At 38.7% G+C, this 16234-nt stretch overlaps 1 protein-coding gene across 3 annotated transcripts in view; it reads left to right on the top strand.

Annotated features, from left to right (window-relative positions):
• Window positions 1-16234, top strand: part of PARD3B (par-3 family cell polarity regulator beta) — a 1037301-nt gene that overhangs the window by 541619 nt on the left and 479448 nt on the right. For all 3 annotated transcript variants that reach the window (XM_082397042.1, XM_082397040.1, XM_082397041.1), the window contains 4 exons: window positions 2912-3037; window positions 5190-5548; window positions 7899-8038; window positions 9155-9283. In XM_082397042.1, the coding sequence (XP_082253168.1) occupies window positions 2912-3037; window positions 5190-5548; window positions 7899-8038; window positions 9155-9283 (754 nt within the window). The remainder of the gene's footprint in view (window positions 1-2911; window positions 3038-5189; window positions 5549-7898; window positions 8039-9154; window positions 9284-16234) is intronic.

Genomic DNA, 16234 nt, shown 5'->3' on the forward strand with positions numbered 1-16234 from the left:
GTAAATAAAGATAGCATAATATACCTGTTTCATAGTAAAGACAGCTGAATATGAGGCAGAAGAAGGAAGGAATGGGTGAAGAGTGATATATAATGTGAGCAGAGGAGATGTTTAGGTAAAAATTCTAAGCTGGTGAGCGGCCTAGGCCGTGTGATACAGTGGGAAGAAATGAGGAGGCCAGCAGGGCGTAGGTTTGTGCCTAAATGGTCACTAGAAGGGCAAGAAGCAATTGTTACCCCTCTTATTCTGCGGGGCTGTGGGTTTCAGCCTCCTTTATCACTGCTTCTTAATGCAAATTAACTGGTTCATCTCGGCCTATAACTCATCGACGGCATTACTTTTTAAATCCTGAGAGTCTTGGTCCCAAACGAGATAGCTACCCACAGCTCACCCATTTGGGGCAAAGACGATAAAGAGGGACTCTTTTCTGAGCCTTCTCATACTGGTCTGGATGAAATCAAACTGGAAGGAATCCACCCCTTCCATAGAATAAAGAAGGCAGGAGTGGTTTGCTGCCAGGGAACAAACTAATAAAATCAGTTAGTTTTACATTTTACCAAAATTACCTCTGACACATGGGTTTTACAGTTGGGCTTATTCTGTCAATAAATTTTTCATGGAAAGTTAGGTTATTTAGTTGAGTGAGGTTCACATAGCATACTCCAGCTGTAATATGCCAGCTAAATTGCAACCCAGTGGCCTGAAAGAATTAATTCATCTCCCAAAATGTGAAATTAAATCCTAGGGAGTAACATTACATGACTGATGATGTACTGAATTAAATTAAAGGAAGACTTGAATGCTTGTTAAAAAAATATCGCTTACATAAACTAGTTTATAACCACATGTGAGCCTCCTAATGGGTCGTGTTATTGTGAATCCACCATAACAAAAATCCAAAATCTGAACAATTAGAGAGTTGTTCAGTTTAGGAGAGAAACAGTATTTTATTCTATATCTTTCCTTTTTTTTTTGACATGTCAAATAGTTCAATTTTTAATATTATGTTATGAGATTAAGGTGGGATTAGTACTTTAAATATATTAATTTAAATCTCAGATCCTTTATCAGATAGTAGCTTTGGCCCTTATTCTCTTCCACCCAGAAGATGATTAATTTACTAACCTACTAGAACTAGGAAATGAAGCATCACTGCACACTCGGCCTGTGACCCCGGGCTTTCCCCACAATAGGTGGCATGACTATTTGCTCTGCTCTCTCCTGCGTCAGCGTACTGTGTTCATTTAACTTATTTAAAGTAGAGATCTAAATAGCCCTGCGTGTGCCTCTCCTCCGGCTGTCTTGAGATGACGTGAGCTCATCAGATGAACTGAGGCCCTGGAGGCCGAGGTCCCACTTTGTGGCAGCTCCAAACAGGAAGATGGTTTTCTCTTCCACTTTCTTTAGCGACTCCCCTTTTTTATGGCGGACCCTATTATGCATGCATAAAATGTGCTCATGTTTTATTTAGATTCGAGACTTAATGCAAAGGGACTACATAATAGCACCTAAGGCCCCTATATGAAAGAGGGTGACAAAGTAGGAAAACAAGAGGATGAGGGAAGAGGAGGTGGTGGTTTCTCCACATCTAGCAGATTCCTCTTGGAGGACGTATCTGTCTGTTTTATCCTGAGACACCTGGGACCCTGACATGCCGCAAGGAACAGGGAAATCCCTCCCATGAGAAATGACTAAAGTACACACAAGTTTGATTTCTTTTAGTTTTCAGTTCAAGTACTACCAGTATGTAATAGGTGCGTGCAAGTACATACACACACAGTTGAATTCTTTCTTTTTATTGCTGTAGCTTTCTTTCTCCTTTTCTTTTTCTCCAACCCCGTCCCCTGCTGACTCTAAGCCACAGCCCCGAAGCACCAGGAGGTTCAGGGGATCCTCTCTGAATCCAGACTCTTCCTGGTTGAAATTTCAGACAACTCTTCCCAAAGCCCTGATTTCATCCAGTCACCATCTCGCTCAGAAGCAGTGAGTGGCATGAGTATTACTCCAGCCTCATCAGATACGTCCATCAGCTGGTGTTCAAGGCCCCTTCACGTGGCACTGGCCTCCACATCCAGTGTGAGCTCCCACCCTGCTCCCCTTACACACACCTGTTCGTTCCTGCCTCTGTGTGTGTTCTCTCTCTCCTCCTGTCCAAACCCCACTCATTCTTCTCATCCAGTTTACATCCCACTTTCTTCCCAAATCCTTCTATGAAGACTCTAGGCTTATAGCTCCAGTTTTTTCGTTTCTCCTGTACTTCAAGCCTGTGCTGAGTCATTGTCCTGGTCCTACGGCCCTGTCTCATATTCCTCCATCAGAAGTGCATAGAGAACACTCAACACACACTTGATTCAGTGGCACTAACAAATGGGACCGAACTTCCTTCTAAACTGAGTAATACGATCTCTGCTAAACATTTACTTCTTCAAATGCATATTATTGGAAGAGGTAGGAAGACTGCAAAGAAACAACTGTGAATACCTAATCCTCTCCCATTATCAAACATCGAGCTGCCCCCTGGGCACCAACTCAAACTTACTTATTACAGTCAGCCCTTCTGTGAAGCCCCCTCGAAACCACGAGTCCTCTGTGTCCTCAACTCTACTGAGCAACGCTAGCCTTTTCTAGGTTAACTACAAGCATGAGAAACGGGATTGTAGGTCATTGTGCTCTGGGCTGGTGTTTATGTATATGTGTCTTGAAGGGCTTCTTCTCTCTAGTGAGTCATGTGTGCGAGTGTGTTTTTTTGTTTGTTTGTTTACTAAGGATTTAAATAATAAACAGTTGCCTGAATATAAAGCATACTTTCTTTCATAAATAGAAACCAATATTTATTTCTGAACAGTTACAAATGGAGAAACAACTCGCAGGTTATTCAGTCATTCTCTTCCAACCTAAATGTCGCATTTAGGATTCTAGGGCTCTTCATCCGCGGCATTGAAGAAAACAGCAGGTCCAAGCGGGAAGGACTGTTTCACGAAAATGAATGTATTGTAAACATCAACAGTGTGGACCTCGTAGACAAAACCTTTGCTCAGTAAGCATTTTTTTCATTGTTTTATTTACTTTATTGATTCCTAGAATGCTTATAATCATCACTGAGCTCATTATGATCAAAAATGTAGGTAGAACTTCTGGTAAGTTCCCTTTGACCCCAGAACATCTATTTTCACATGTGTCCTGTGTTTTAGCATACTCAGAGGTGGGCTGCAAATGTCCCTGACAGCCCTGAGAAGGGCAAACTGCAGAATAGAGCAAACCTTCTGTCTGGCTGTCTTTCTGGGGCATCGATAGATGGGTTTGTTTTTCTTGGGATACAGGTCAGTTAGACTGGTATTTAAGAACTCTTCACAGACTATTAGTTCGGCTTATTAATTAACTTACTTGGTGTCAGTAGTCTTCCTTAAACTAAATATCTGTGAGAGATGACTGTGAAGACTCACTGAATAATAGAAACAAATGGAAAAAAAAGTTAAAATACTCTCCCTCAAGAAATTATTTCTCTGCATGTGAAAATGTTACAGGAATAGGTCTTTGTACCTAAGAATTAGAGTATGCAGCAGTCTGCATATGCTTTTTTATACGTATATTGGCATTACAGTGGAACAAGGGAATAATCACGAATACTCTTTAGTAATGATCACCAACCTCTCTTGTTTCAACCAAAACAACTCATAATATATCTTCTCTGTGACCATTAGTTGCCAATATTGTGTTGGGTGGAGGGACAGTGCTGTAGCTGCTTAAGTGTGGAAGAAAATGAAGCCTTAAGAGTGTATTTCTAAAAATAATGAATAATAGGCAAAATTATAACTATTATCAATAATGATATTATTTTTATATATCACTGTGCTTGTTACCAGGACTTAATAGGAATGCAAGGCAGACATTATTCTCCCTATATTATAGAGGTAGAAATCAAGGCTTATAAAAATTCAATGTGGAGTAGAAATTGACTCCTAGTCAAGGAGCTGACCAGAGGAGTTGGGCTGTCTATGTGAAGTCTTCTCCCTCCTCCCCTAACATTGTAAGCTCTTCGTGAATAAAGTGAGGGGGAGCTCAGATAGCAGTTGGAATTATGATTAATTATTATTTGGTGTGGCTGCTAATAACAGAGACCTGAAATAAAGGTAGCTTAAACAATATTTACCTTTTCTAAGGACAGATAAGTGTGGAGATGGCAGTCCAGAGTTGGAATGGAGGGTCCACCATCATCAGTGAGTCAGGCATCCTCCATCTTTCTGCTTTGCCATCCTTCTTATGCGGATGCTATCTTTAAGCTGTCTCATGGTCACAAGATGGCTGCTGGAGTTCCCTCCATCACTTCTGAGTTTTAAGAAATAGGAAAGAGAAACAGTAGAACAAAAAAGTTTCTGCCTCCCAGATGAGCCAGATTTTCTCTAACCTTTCATCTCATTGGCAAGAAAGCTGGGAAAGAGAGTTGTTTTACCTAGTCATAAGGTATAAGGAGACATAAGGAAGAAGGAAAGAAAAAGTAGTAGGAAATTTGAGGAGAAGCACAAAGCGCTAAGACAAAAAAGTAAAAACATTAGGGACTCTATAATAGAATAACAGAGAGGGTGCATTTTGGATTGCCAATCCACTGTGATATTTGACACAGCCAACGTACCTACCAAACGTCTCCGTGAGGAAACGTTTGTGTCAGAATTGGGCTTCTGCAACACAACCCACATTAGGAAAGACCTGTACTTTAGATTAAAGTCTTAAAAGGAAACCAAATGATAATCTGATGGAGACTATGAAAGATGTTTGTTCCATTTAAAATTAGAGCTTGCTTTTATATTTACTTCAGTAAATACTTCTGGGTAGAATTTCAGATTTAGAAATGCTGAAAAGCTGTGGGTCATTGGACAAGTTACTTAAGCTCTCTGAGCCTCCATTTCTTCATTTTGCAAAATGAGAGCTAATTATACTTACTTAACATGGTTGTTAAAAAGGTTAAATGAGAGAATCGTGCATGTTGATAAGGCACATGTAGCCCAGTGTGGTGGCACCTAATGGGCAGGCCATACATGGTAACTAGCGTTTAGTTAGCAAAGTCATATTGGTAGTAATAGTGATAGTATCTCCTGTGCTTATGCTCCTGGGATGCTCCTGTAGCCGTGAGGCTGGGCGCTTTGGATGGCATGCTAGGAAGTGCTATCATTATATGTTCACTGTCTTTCAAGGGCTCAGGACGTCTTCCGTCAGGCAATGAAATCTCCAAGTGTGCTGCTCCGTGTGCTTCCACCTCAAAACCGGGAACAGTATGAAAAATCAGTCATTGGACCTCTTAACATTTTTGGTAACAATGATGGCGTTTTGAGAACAAAGGTGCCACCTCCTGTCCATGGAAAATCAGGAATAAAGACGGTAAATCTCACAGGAACAAGCAGTCCTGAAGAAGATGCATCAGTTTCCCTGCAGCAAAGCAAGAGCCCCCGAGTACCAAGACTAGGTAGAAAGCCATCCTCTCCCTCACTCTCCCCGCTCATGGGATTTGGCAGCAAGAAAAATGCAAAGAAAATTAAGATTGACCTAAAGAAAGGTAATTATTAAATTATGCTTAATAGCATTCTATTATTGTAACATGTAAAATTGGTTAAGAGACATGCATTAAGGCTAATTTTGTTAATTCTCCCTTCATTTAATTGAATCAAAGAATAGATTTAAGTGTATACTGCAGTCACTTAAATTTCTTAAAATCGTAGTACTTTCTTATTCTTTTTTCTGGAGAGTGTAAATTATTTGAAGCAAGAAAATTATAAAGATCTGCTGTGAAATAGAAAGAACCATTACAAACTTGGTAGGAACAGAGTGTTATTGTATCACGACTTAATACTAAATAGGCACTGAAATTCAGTTGTCTATTTTAAGCAAGATTAGTGATTTTTGAAGCATCCTTTAGTCCAAGTCCGAAAAGCCGATATATTGTTTCTGGTTCTCTAAGATAGTTTTATACCAGCAAAAAATTATTCCTCAGCAAATATGTAGTAATTATTAATTTCACTAATTCAACAATGCAAATAATTTTTCAAGTATTCTTAATTTCAAAAGCATGTATAACCTTTTTTCTTCATCTTTTTCAACTTTTTCATCCATTTGAAGCCCAGATCAATAAGACTAGATCATGTGTGTTCATAGATATTTATGCAATATTATACATACACACATACACATTCATGTATTTCTGTGCTTTTATTTTTTTACTTCTCCTGATAATCCCTTCCCCCACTGCAACCTTCTGCAACACACTGTGATTTTCAAGACTCCATTCAAAAGAAACCAAGATTTTATGGATTCTTGTCTGAATTAATAGGAAATGTAATGATCACAAGGTAGTTTTAGAATACTTATTTACATATATCTAAAGCAAATTACATGTACCTTTAATTGGGATATAGAGATTATTCTGAAAAACCCTCTGGTCAAAATTTTGTCCTCCTATAAGAATTCTATACTGGGAAGAAAATGTATTGATAGGAGGCACAATTAGGCTTTTTATGTAAATGCATCACTTGTGCTTTTCATACAAATTGTGCAGCTATGTATAAGACATGGGGTTGAGTGCTTTGAGAATAGATAAATCAGACACAGAACGTGACCTTAAAAATCCATCAGAAAGCCTTGAATGCAAAAATAAAGAATATTACATCCCACAGCTGTGTTTTGGGAAAATTAATCTGACAGAAAAAAAGATATACTAAAGAAGAGAGCATACAACAAGGGATCAGTAAAGGGTGCACGGTGTCTGTCTGAATATAATATGTATGCCTAAATTGCTGACTGGATGTAGGCAGGAAGAGAGAGGAATGACTGTTATTGCTGAGGTTTTCAGCCAGGGTGTCTTGCGCAATGGAGATGCCGTTACGAGAAATTAGAATTTTAAGTAGAAAAGGCAAGGATCTGGGTTGGAGAAGGAAGTTCATAGTGAAATTTAAAATGCTTGTGAAAGTATGTACATGGTAATATCCTGGAGACTGACACCAGAGAGATTAGAGACAAAGTGATGTAAGTGTCATCTGTAGGGAGATGGTAGTTGGAGCCAGGAGCATGGAGGGCGGTCTAGAGGACAAATTGTTCCAGATCCTTGGGGAACATCTATGTTTACGTGGGAGAACGATGGGTAAGAGAAAGACAGACATGTTGTGATCAGAGAGGCAGGAAAATAATCAGAAACTAAAAACATGAATACCAATGGGGGGAGTTAATTTCAAGAAAATGGTTGGTGAGAAGTGTCAAAGCTAGAGAAGGGGAAAGATCAGAATCGGAAAAATGACTGGATATGGTCATGGGTAGGTAGTTGGTGATGGAAGATTGAAGAAGCAGTAGGATTGACGTAAGGATTCTTTAGGGTAGAGAAATCTAAGCATACCTTCACATAGAGTGAAAAAAGACATAAACTCAAAGAGAGAAACTGGAGATGCAAGAGAACTGGACAGGAGTAACAGGAACGAGTGATGGGACAATGGGATGCCGTACACAAGGAATGGAGACTCAGGGGGAGGGGGAACCACAGGCTGGCTAGTTGATTGAAAGCCTGACATGTCAGATGGCCTCTTGCTTCTCAGGAAAGTATGAAGTCAGGTTATGGTTTACTGAGAAATCAGTCTCCCAGGTATATAGATAACATGTGGTGTTTCTTCTAGGACCTTAGTAAATGAAAGTTTTATATATCTACACTGGCCTTAAATTCACTGTGATACAATCATGGCCTGTAAGGAACTGTAATCTGTATTTAAAACCAGAAAAACTGAAGCATATTTAAAATATTTACTGGAATGTCAATACTTCACTTATTCTGCATTAGTCTAAATTAGGTGGATTTAACTATAAAATTGAATATAATATTACTCCTGCTGAAGGTGACCATGCGTTTTCCTGGTCTTATACACTAGGACCTGAAGGACTTGGTTTCACTGTGGTTACCAGAGATTCTTCCATACATGGTCCTGGTCCCATTTTTGTAAAAAACATTTTACCAAAGGGAGCAGCAATAAAAGATGGCCGCCTACAATCAGGGGACAGAATTTTGGAGGTAAGAATTCGAATGAATATCTTCAATAAAATCTTTCTTAGTGTTTGAAATAAGTATATAAAATGTATTAAATTTTGAATTCAGTATGTTGAAAGCTGTACTTATAGACAAGATAAGGACTTTAATTAGAAAACTGGTTAATCAATAGCCTATCTTTGTAAGCCCTCAATAAGGACAATGATATGGGGCCAAATAATATTGAAAAGTTTTCCCTATCTCCTCTTTCTTACTTCCGCCTCTTAGAGTCCCTGGGGAATTTGGGTCAAATCCACGAGTTCATCATATATTCAATTAGGGCTAAGGATTTCAAATTTGCACCCAAGCCCTTGTAACAGTTTCCTTAGAGTTCTCCAAGAGTGGGCCAGCCTGTCTCAGGTTGGTCTATGAATATAGAGAAGTATTTGGAATACCCAAAGCAAGAGGCTTTTTTTTTTTTGTCATTTATTTTTGTTTGATAGCATCATCTTCTTGGCTAAATATATATTGTCAATTTACCTTTCAAGAAATCATATTCGTTGAAACTGGCTGGTTCCATTGAACTTTCTCATGGCATGGAAGTAGCACTATAGCTTTTTATATAGTTCTAGATCACGATAGAAAATGGGCCAAATGACTAATGTAGTTCCAAATTACAATCTCCAATAATCTATGGTAACCTGATGACTATAATTTTCTAAACATGGAAAATTGTAGAATTATAACAAAAAAAACTTATGCCTCAAGAATTTACTGTGTGATAACGGTCCATTTCTCCTATTTGTATTTGGCAGAGCATGATAACAGCTAAGCATTTGAAATCAGCTTCCTTCCTACTTGAGGAATCATTCTCTGGTATCTGTCAGTTTGATTTGTCCTTGCTAAGAATGTGATGTCTTAGGGAAAACTGCTGATGCCAATTACTGAATGTCTGAGACTGTCCAGCACCACAATAATGATGGTTGGTATATTGCTAGTATCATAAACATAGTTGGTTTGGGCTCATGTATTCAGTTTTCATCTTTCCAGAGCTTCATTGATCATGGGAGCCCATTTGCTGCTTGCTTTCAAAAACCATCTAGGGCAGAAGGGGATGGCAAGTGTTTTAATTGTGGTTGTTCATATGGTTGCCTGCATTAGGTAAATGGCAGAGATGTCACTGGACGAACTCAGGAAGAGCTCGTGGCCATGCTGAGGAGCACCAAGCAGGGAGAGACTGCATCACTGGTCATCGCCCGCCAGGAAGGAACTTTTCTGCCCCGAGAGCTGGTAAGGTTCAGATCACAGTCTTACTGAATTTTCAATACAGAACATAATACACTCAGTGAATTCATAATAGCTGAGAAATGAGTTCTAAGTCATGGGCTTCATTTGTTAAAAAAAAAAAAAAAGTGAATCACACTGACAGTGTTTTGCCCCCATTTGGGGTATCACTGTTTTAGTGATGATGTGATGATGCAGTGAGGTGGGTAAATGCAAACAGTGCTTCAAGTGTACGAATTCAAACACCCTTCAAGGAGGCAACTTAACAATATTTGATAAAATAAAATGCACATTGAGTATGTGCTATGGGCTAGGCCCTGTGCAAAACACAACCAGCAGAAATGTTCATGGCCCTACCTTAGTGCAGTTAGCAGTCTAAAGGGAAATTAAAATATAACTAAGTATTTAAAATGGTGATGAAAATTATGAAAGCAAACTGCGGAGTGCTACAGTAATATATAACAAGGGAATTTAACCTAGTCTTGAAGGCTGGGAAAGACATCTCAAGAAAGAGAATTTCAAAAGTCTTATTAAAAATTTGTACCCTTTGAACTAGTAACTATACTTTTAGCAATTTGTCCTAAACTGATCATCAAAGATGTGGAAAAAATTCTTCTATATTGATTTTTTTTCTCCAGTCCTGTTTATTATAGTGATATATTGGGCATGGTACAACAAGAAGGTATTGGTTAAATAAATAACTGGATCGCTTTCCAATGAAATATAATAAGTACTTAAAATGGTCTCTGTGAGGAATTAATAATAATATGAGAGAATGTTCATAGTATATTATTAAGTAAAAAGTTGCGTATAAAATGGCATATGCAGTATGACAAATTACATTAAAAATCTTTTTTAAAAAGCTGGAAGGAGATGCACCCAGATTGTTGGGATTATGAGAGATTTTCATTTTCTCTTTTTTTTTTTTTACAATGAACACATAATATTTATTATTGAAATATTTAAGGAGGCTTTAGAAACTTCAAAGGACTTTTATGGCTAATAATAAAGAAGAGTAGATGTGGTCAAAGGACTTCTAATTACCCTTTGTTTTTTATTTCCTTTCAATCTATATAAGAAATGACACAGGCACATATGGGTAATATGATAGGTTCCCCAAGTTAGATCATCAGAATAGTGAGTGTTGAGAAAATTGAGTATAGTTAACTTGAAAAAAAAAGTTTAGTACTGATAATTGCTATCACATATATAAAGAGTTATTGTATGGATTGGAAAGTAAATTTTAGTCTGTTTCTTCAGATAGTTTATATCCATTAATTGACTTAGCATTAATCCAACAAACAAGTTACTGAGCATGCGCTGTGCAGTAAGTTGGAGGTTCTGGGGATACAAAAATAATTAAGACTAATTTCCTGCCCTATGTGAGCCTGTTCCAAAACAAATAGTTTGAAGTAATAATGTTACAAGCACTTTCTAACTGTTGGAGCTGTGCAAGAAGGAAACAGGTTATTTAGCATACTGAGACAGAACCTGCCTCACCATCTGTCAAAGATGCTCCAGAAACAATTCTCCTGTTGGTAAGGTGATAAGACTAGATAACCTCTAAGATACCTACTCTGGGTCTAATATTCTGTTACATGTGTTTATATCCACATTTGAGTATACAGCTTTCCTGAACCTCGTCTCTTATATATTAACCCTCCTTAGTACTGGCCAAAGGAACCCCTGCCTTCCATGTTTCTGTACCATGGAGTTTCCTCTTGATCCTTTGTTATCTTTCCCCTCATCTTATCCATTTTTCCGCTTGTCCTCTTTTATGCTTTGAGAAGGTCCATGGTAAAATAGGAAAGGGGAGATGCACTCCCCACCTCCTTTCCGCTACTGGATTCCTCCACACTCAGCGCTTTGGAAGGCAGAATCTTGAGTTACGGCCTCGTCTCCTCACTGAAGCTCCCGACTCTTCCTAAGGAGAAAATGCTGTCAAAACTCGAAGTCTAGATTTTTTTTCTCTAAATTCAGATAGATTCTTTCCCTCAATCTTTTACTTATCCAAAGACGTTGGTCTTTCTCTACAAGGGTCAAAGCGAAAAGAAACAATACAAGAGGGGGCAGCATGGATATATAGCAGGAAGCCCTTACACTTCTTATTTAATTCGTTGGTTGCTGGTGATAAAAACGGTTAGAAAACCTCAGTAGGACTATGTACTTGTTTCAGGGATAGGAGAACTAGGAAAGAAGTTTTGATTGTGTATTCTTTTGAACTGTGGTCCTGGGAGGAGTAAAGTCCTGCACATAGAGAGAAATATTCCAGGCAGCCCCTAGGCGTGCAGAGAAACCCAATAGCAGAGCTCCAGCTAGGAGCTCAAACACTCACGAGTCCCTCGTTCCCCATCTAACAGTCACTTATACCCCTTTTCCATATGTCCTCTAGAATTCCCAACTGCACAGCTAATTCCTTCTTCCTATAAGCTCTCCCAGCCCCCCTTACCCCCACCAACTCCCACCCCTGCGCCCTGTAAGGGGGAAAGGGATGCTGATCTTATTCCAGTTTGAAACTCTGAAAGCATTTTTAGTCAAAGACAATTACATCTAGAAGTTAGCAAATGGAATAATAGAATTTCTGGACTAAAGGGAGCTGAAAGAATCTGTGAGTCCAACTCTACTTTTGTAGCTGAGAAAACAGAGGCTCAGGGTGGTTGAGTAACCTGTCCATGGGCCCACAGTCAGCAGGAACTAGATGCCTAGGTTTCTTAGCATTTACTATTGTCTCTGAAGCTCAACTTCTGTCCTTACTACCTACTGTGTGATCCAGAGCAGATCACAAAATCATTCTGAGGCTCAATCCTCATCTGTATCGTTAGATTTCTGTGACAATTAAAAGAGATAATGCATGCAAAGCTCTAAGTGTTGCTTCTGGTCAATTGTAAGTACTAAATATGTTAGCTATACTTGTTTCTTCTAGTACATTACCACTTCTGTAGTATTGTAAACACAATACTGTATAGGTATTATGGGGTAAATAAATTTATGCAGGCTTACCTGGGATTAACCACTATTTTGAACATTGATTGTTTTCTTTTTCATTATTTTAATATGTATTCTGGTATCCAAAATACAGAATTACAGACAAAATTTTTGTAACCAACCAAATTTACAAGCCAGGCAGCCTGTATATATTATTTCACTCTCATTTAATATAATTTAGTGACATTGGATTTCTATCCCAGAAAGTGATATCATAGGCCAAGCCCACCAGGGAGCATATTAAATTAATTGTGCAACTATGAGATTATAAGTGAAAATAAATTCTTTGTTCTCATCATTTTCTGTGTTATACAAAATTTGGAGGGCATGTGGTTAGTATCCATTCTCTTAGAATTCTCTGGCAAATAGTCTCTTTAAAAAATATTTGACTTCTAACTATCCAAATATGTGGAATATTCTTTGTAACCACAGCAAAGCAAGGGCCTTTGAGGCTAACAAGCACTGAAGTAACGTGGACCCAGAATCTTTGTTTTGGAGAAATGTGGAATAATATTATTTTTCCAGCCCCAATACCTGTCTTGAATGCTAAATAGCAGGAACTCTGCAGGAAGTTTATCAAGAGGTCATATTTGGCATTCATGGGGCTATTTCAGTGGGAAATACTCAGAGCGTGTGGCACTGGACTATTTGAAAGCACAGAATAAAGAAGAGTGTGCGACGTGATACATCTTTGTATTTTTCTTTCAAAAAATTGAAGGTGGTATCATTTCGGTCTCTTCTCCCTTATTGTGATTGATGCACACACTTGACTTGCCACTGAAAATCTGGCAGGATGAAGGAAGGACAGCACTTCCTGCTTTTGTCTTGTTCTATCTCCTTTGAAGAAAACAAACTGTTTATTGGTTTCCTGTTCTGAGAAACTGTCCTCTCCCTTTTGTTAAGCTGTGCTATTTCGTGAGCTCCGTACCCTCTTAACAGCACTGCTCTGCCTATTTTCTGACAGTTAAATCTTCCTTATTTCCTTGTTATCATTAGCTTCCTGTGAAGTCTTAACGCTCACAGCCAAGGGAGCATGTGGTCAGCAGTTCCACAGGAAGGCCCAATATAGGATGGTCTCTCGAATGTGACCCTCTGTCATTCCAAAGGCCTCAGCATCCATTTCCTGGTCATTTCTCCTGACTTGCCACATAAGAGAACTGTGCTGAATGCTTGTATTTGCTGGTCCATGTCTTCCTTCCTGAGCAATTGGTTAGTATCCCAAGTATAGCAGCACGTTTAGCCAACTTTCTTTCCATCTGTGGCAGTCTGGGTTGAAAATCAAATGAAAGGAATTTTATATAATAACATCATTTAATAACATCATTACTATTTAGCTCTTTCTAATATTTTTACCAAAAGAACTGAGCTTCAAAGGTAATCTTTCCAGAATCCCAGTGCAGAAGATCCTTTGATGTTCTCATCCCCTTACTGGGTGAGAGTTTATTAAAGAGGTGTTCACATAAGGAACACTTTTGCAAAAGGGACTTTGAGATTAGTGTTGGTAATAGAATCAGAAGGTGAAACTGCTGTATCTGCGCCTGCACTTGAAACAAAAACTATGCTACTTATTCGGTGGTTTGTTTGGTCTGTTCTGTGAGAGACATGGTCTGCAAGTTATTTTCCATCCCTGATACCTAAAATTCTTTTTGTCTTGTGCAAAGTGTCAGATAAAGCTCTCTTTCCATTCAGAAAATATTCTGAAAAACTACAGGTTTTCTATGTATTCCATGCCTGTATTTTTAAGGACTTCAGAGGAAGCAGCACTTTATTATTTGCCACATATGTGCATGTACATGTACATATATGTGGCTGTCTTCTTTTGTTTACGGGGGAAAAAGTATTCTGTCATTTCATTGTTAACCTGTTTAACGTTTCATGTTCTGACCTGCTGCCTTATCCTTAAATTATCCTGAAAATCACAGCAACCCCTGGTGGGTAAAACAAGCTGAGAAAATTTCAAATGTATTTATAATTTCTACCTGCCAAGTTTGCCTGCTATTAAGCACTGGCCTCTGCAAGGGGCAATAACTATATTTCAAGCAAGCAAGTTGCTCCTGCCTGGAATGATTGAGATCCCAAAGTTAGCCATGTTTGTCATGCTGATCTGACCTTCCCTCAGGAACATCGCTTTTGCTGAGAAAAAACTGATGCACACATATGTGGAGGCGCCCTTAATAGTTGTTGAGATCGGTGCATTCCACACTACCGTTTCACCAGTCCCGGTAACTACCTTAGCAAATGACACATGGCCCCAACCCTTCATGGTTTACTCCATCTTCTTCCTAAGTGAAAAATTCACACCTCAAATGTCAAATTATTTAACATCGTGAATCATGCAAGAATTTTAGTTTGAAAACTTAGATGAACCTCATTTAACTGATATTTTATTCCCTTTGGCTATTTGATTCAAAATGATTCCATGCTTAATTAACCAAGGTACTTAAGGAGGAATGAATATTATAGTGGTTATTTGTGGATAATAGCAGAAATTGAAGAATGGTTTCAGAATGATTTTTCTACCTAACCAGAGTGCAAGAGTTATGTTTTAGAATTTAAATAATTATGCAAAAACCAAAATGCATTGCTATATTTTATAGATTCTCCAAGTAACTCAGTTCTATGACTTCAGATGGAGTCCTTGCCAAGGTACAATCTCCATTTCTGCCTCTTTCTACAGTAATTTCAGTTTCCTTCTTACTGCATTTCTGTTCAACCAGTAGTCAAGGCTCTGCAACATGACCTCCAGAATCAACAAGATGTGTCCCTGTCCTCAAGAAGCTTCTAGCCCATAAAGAAAAAAAAGAGTGATGAGTTGATCAAATTATGCAAATAAAGTGTTATGAGAATTCAAAGTTGGGGACCAAAAAACCTTTAAGAACCGAATGGTATTTGAGAAGAATCTTGATGATTGAGTAGGATTTCAAAATGCAGAGCGGGGGGAAGGAAATAGCATCTTCAAATACTCAGAGATTGGAAAATACAAAATATATCAAGGAGATAGTAAGTAGCCCATCCTGGTAGATTACTAAGCAAGGAGCTATCATGAGTAGTATTGTTTGTAAGGGGTGAAAAGGTATTAGGATACCTGCTAGGATCTGTTGCAATTCACTAGACTGTAATGACAGGGAGCTTAAGAGCTGGGTTTAGTCAGACCTGGGTTGAATCCTGGCTCTCCTACTGATTGGCTGAATGGCCTCGATTAAGTTACTTCCCTATGCCCCCACTCCTCATCACAAACATGGGGATCAGATTTTTGTCTACCTAAGAGAAATGAGATGCATGTATAGGGCACATAGAATGGGATTCAGCAAATGTTACTTGTTATCGTTATTGCTCATCTAAATGAGAGATATTAAGTGCACAGCTAGGGCTTCCCACTCATTGGGAATGGAGAGGGGTATGGAAATAGAAAACCTTGGCTTTGGCATCTGATAGATGTTAGGGTGATGGAATGAGATATATCAAATCTACCCAAGTTTTGAGTTTGGATGTCTAGAGATAGAAGATACATAGGCAGGTTTGGAGAAGAAAACAATTATTTTTGCCCTAGAATTGTGTTCCTTTCATGGATCCCAAGCTGGTCCATGACCAGTGGTCATCAGCATTTTTGCCTTCTCCCTGCTCTCTAGCCATTCCAAACTTTTTTTTCACTTGTTTAAAATGTTACCAGTGCCCTCTCTTTGTCAATCAATTGCTGTGAGAGTTCCCTCTGCTTAGGACACCCTCTCCCTTCTCTCTCACCGTACAACTCCTTAAGACATTTACTTACAGAGCCTCGTTGAACCCCCAAGTCTGGGTTATGGAGCCCCACTTAGTTTTCCATGTATATTCAAAACTTACCATGCTTCTGAGTCACCTTAAGAACTGTAGACAAATAGCAATTAAGAGTCCAGGTTTGGGAGTCTCATGGGCTGAATGTGAATCCCTGCTTCACAATCTTACTCAGCCTCTCTGCCTCAGTTTCTTCACTCG

The sequence above is a fragment of the Balaenoptera borealis genome (assembly GCF_965194805.1).
Source record: "Balaenoptera borealis genome assembly, chromosome: 6".
Lineage (NCBI taxonomy): Eukaryota > Metazoa > Chordata > Mammalia > Artiodactyla > Balaenopteridae > Balaenoptera > Balaenoptera borealis.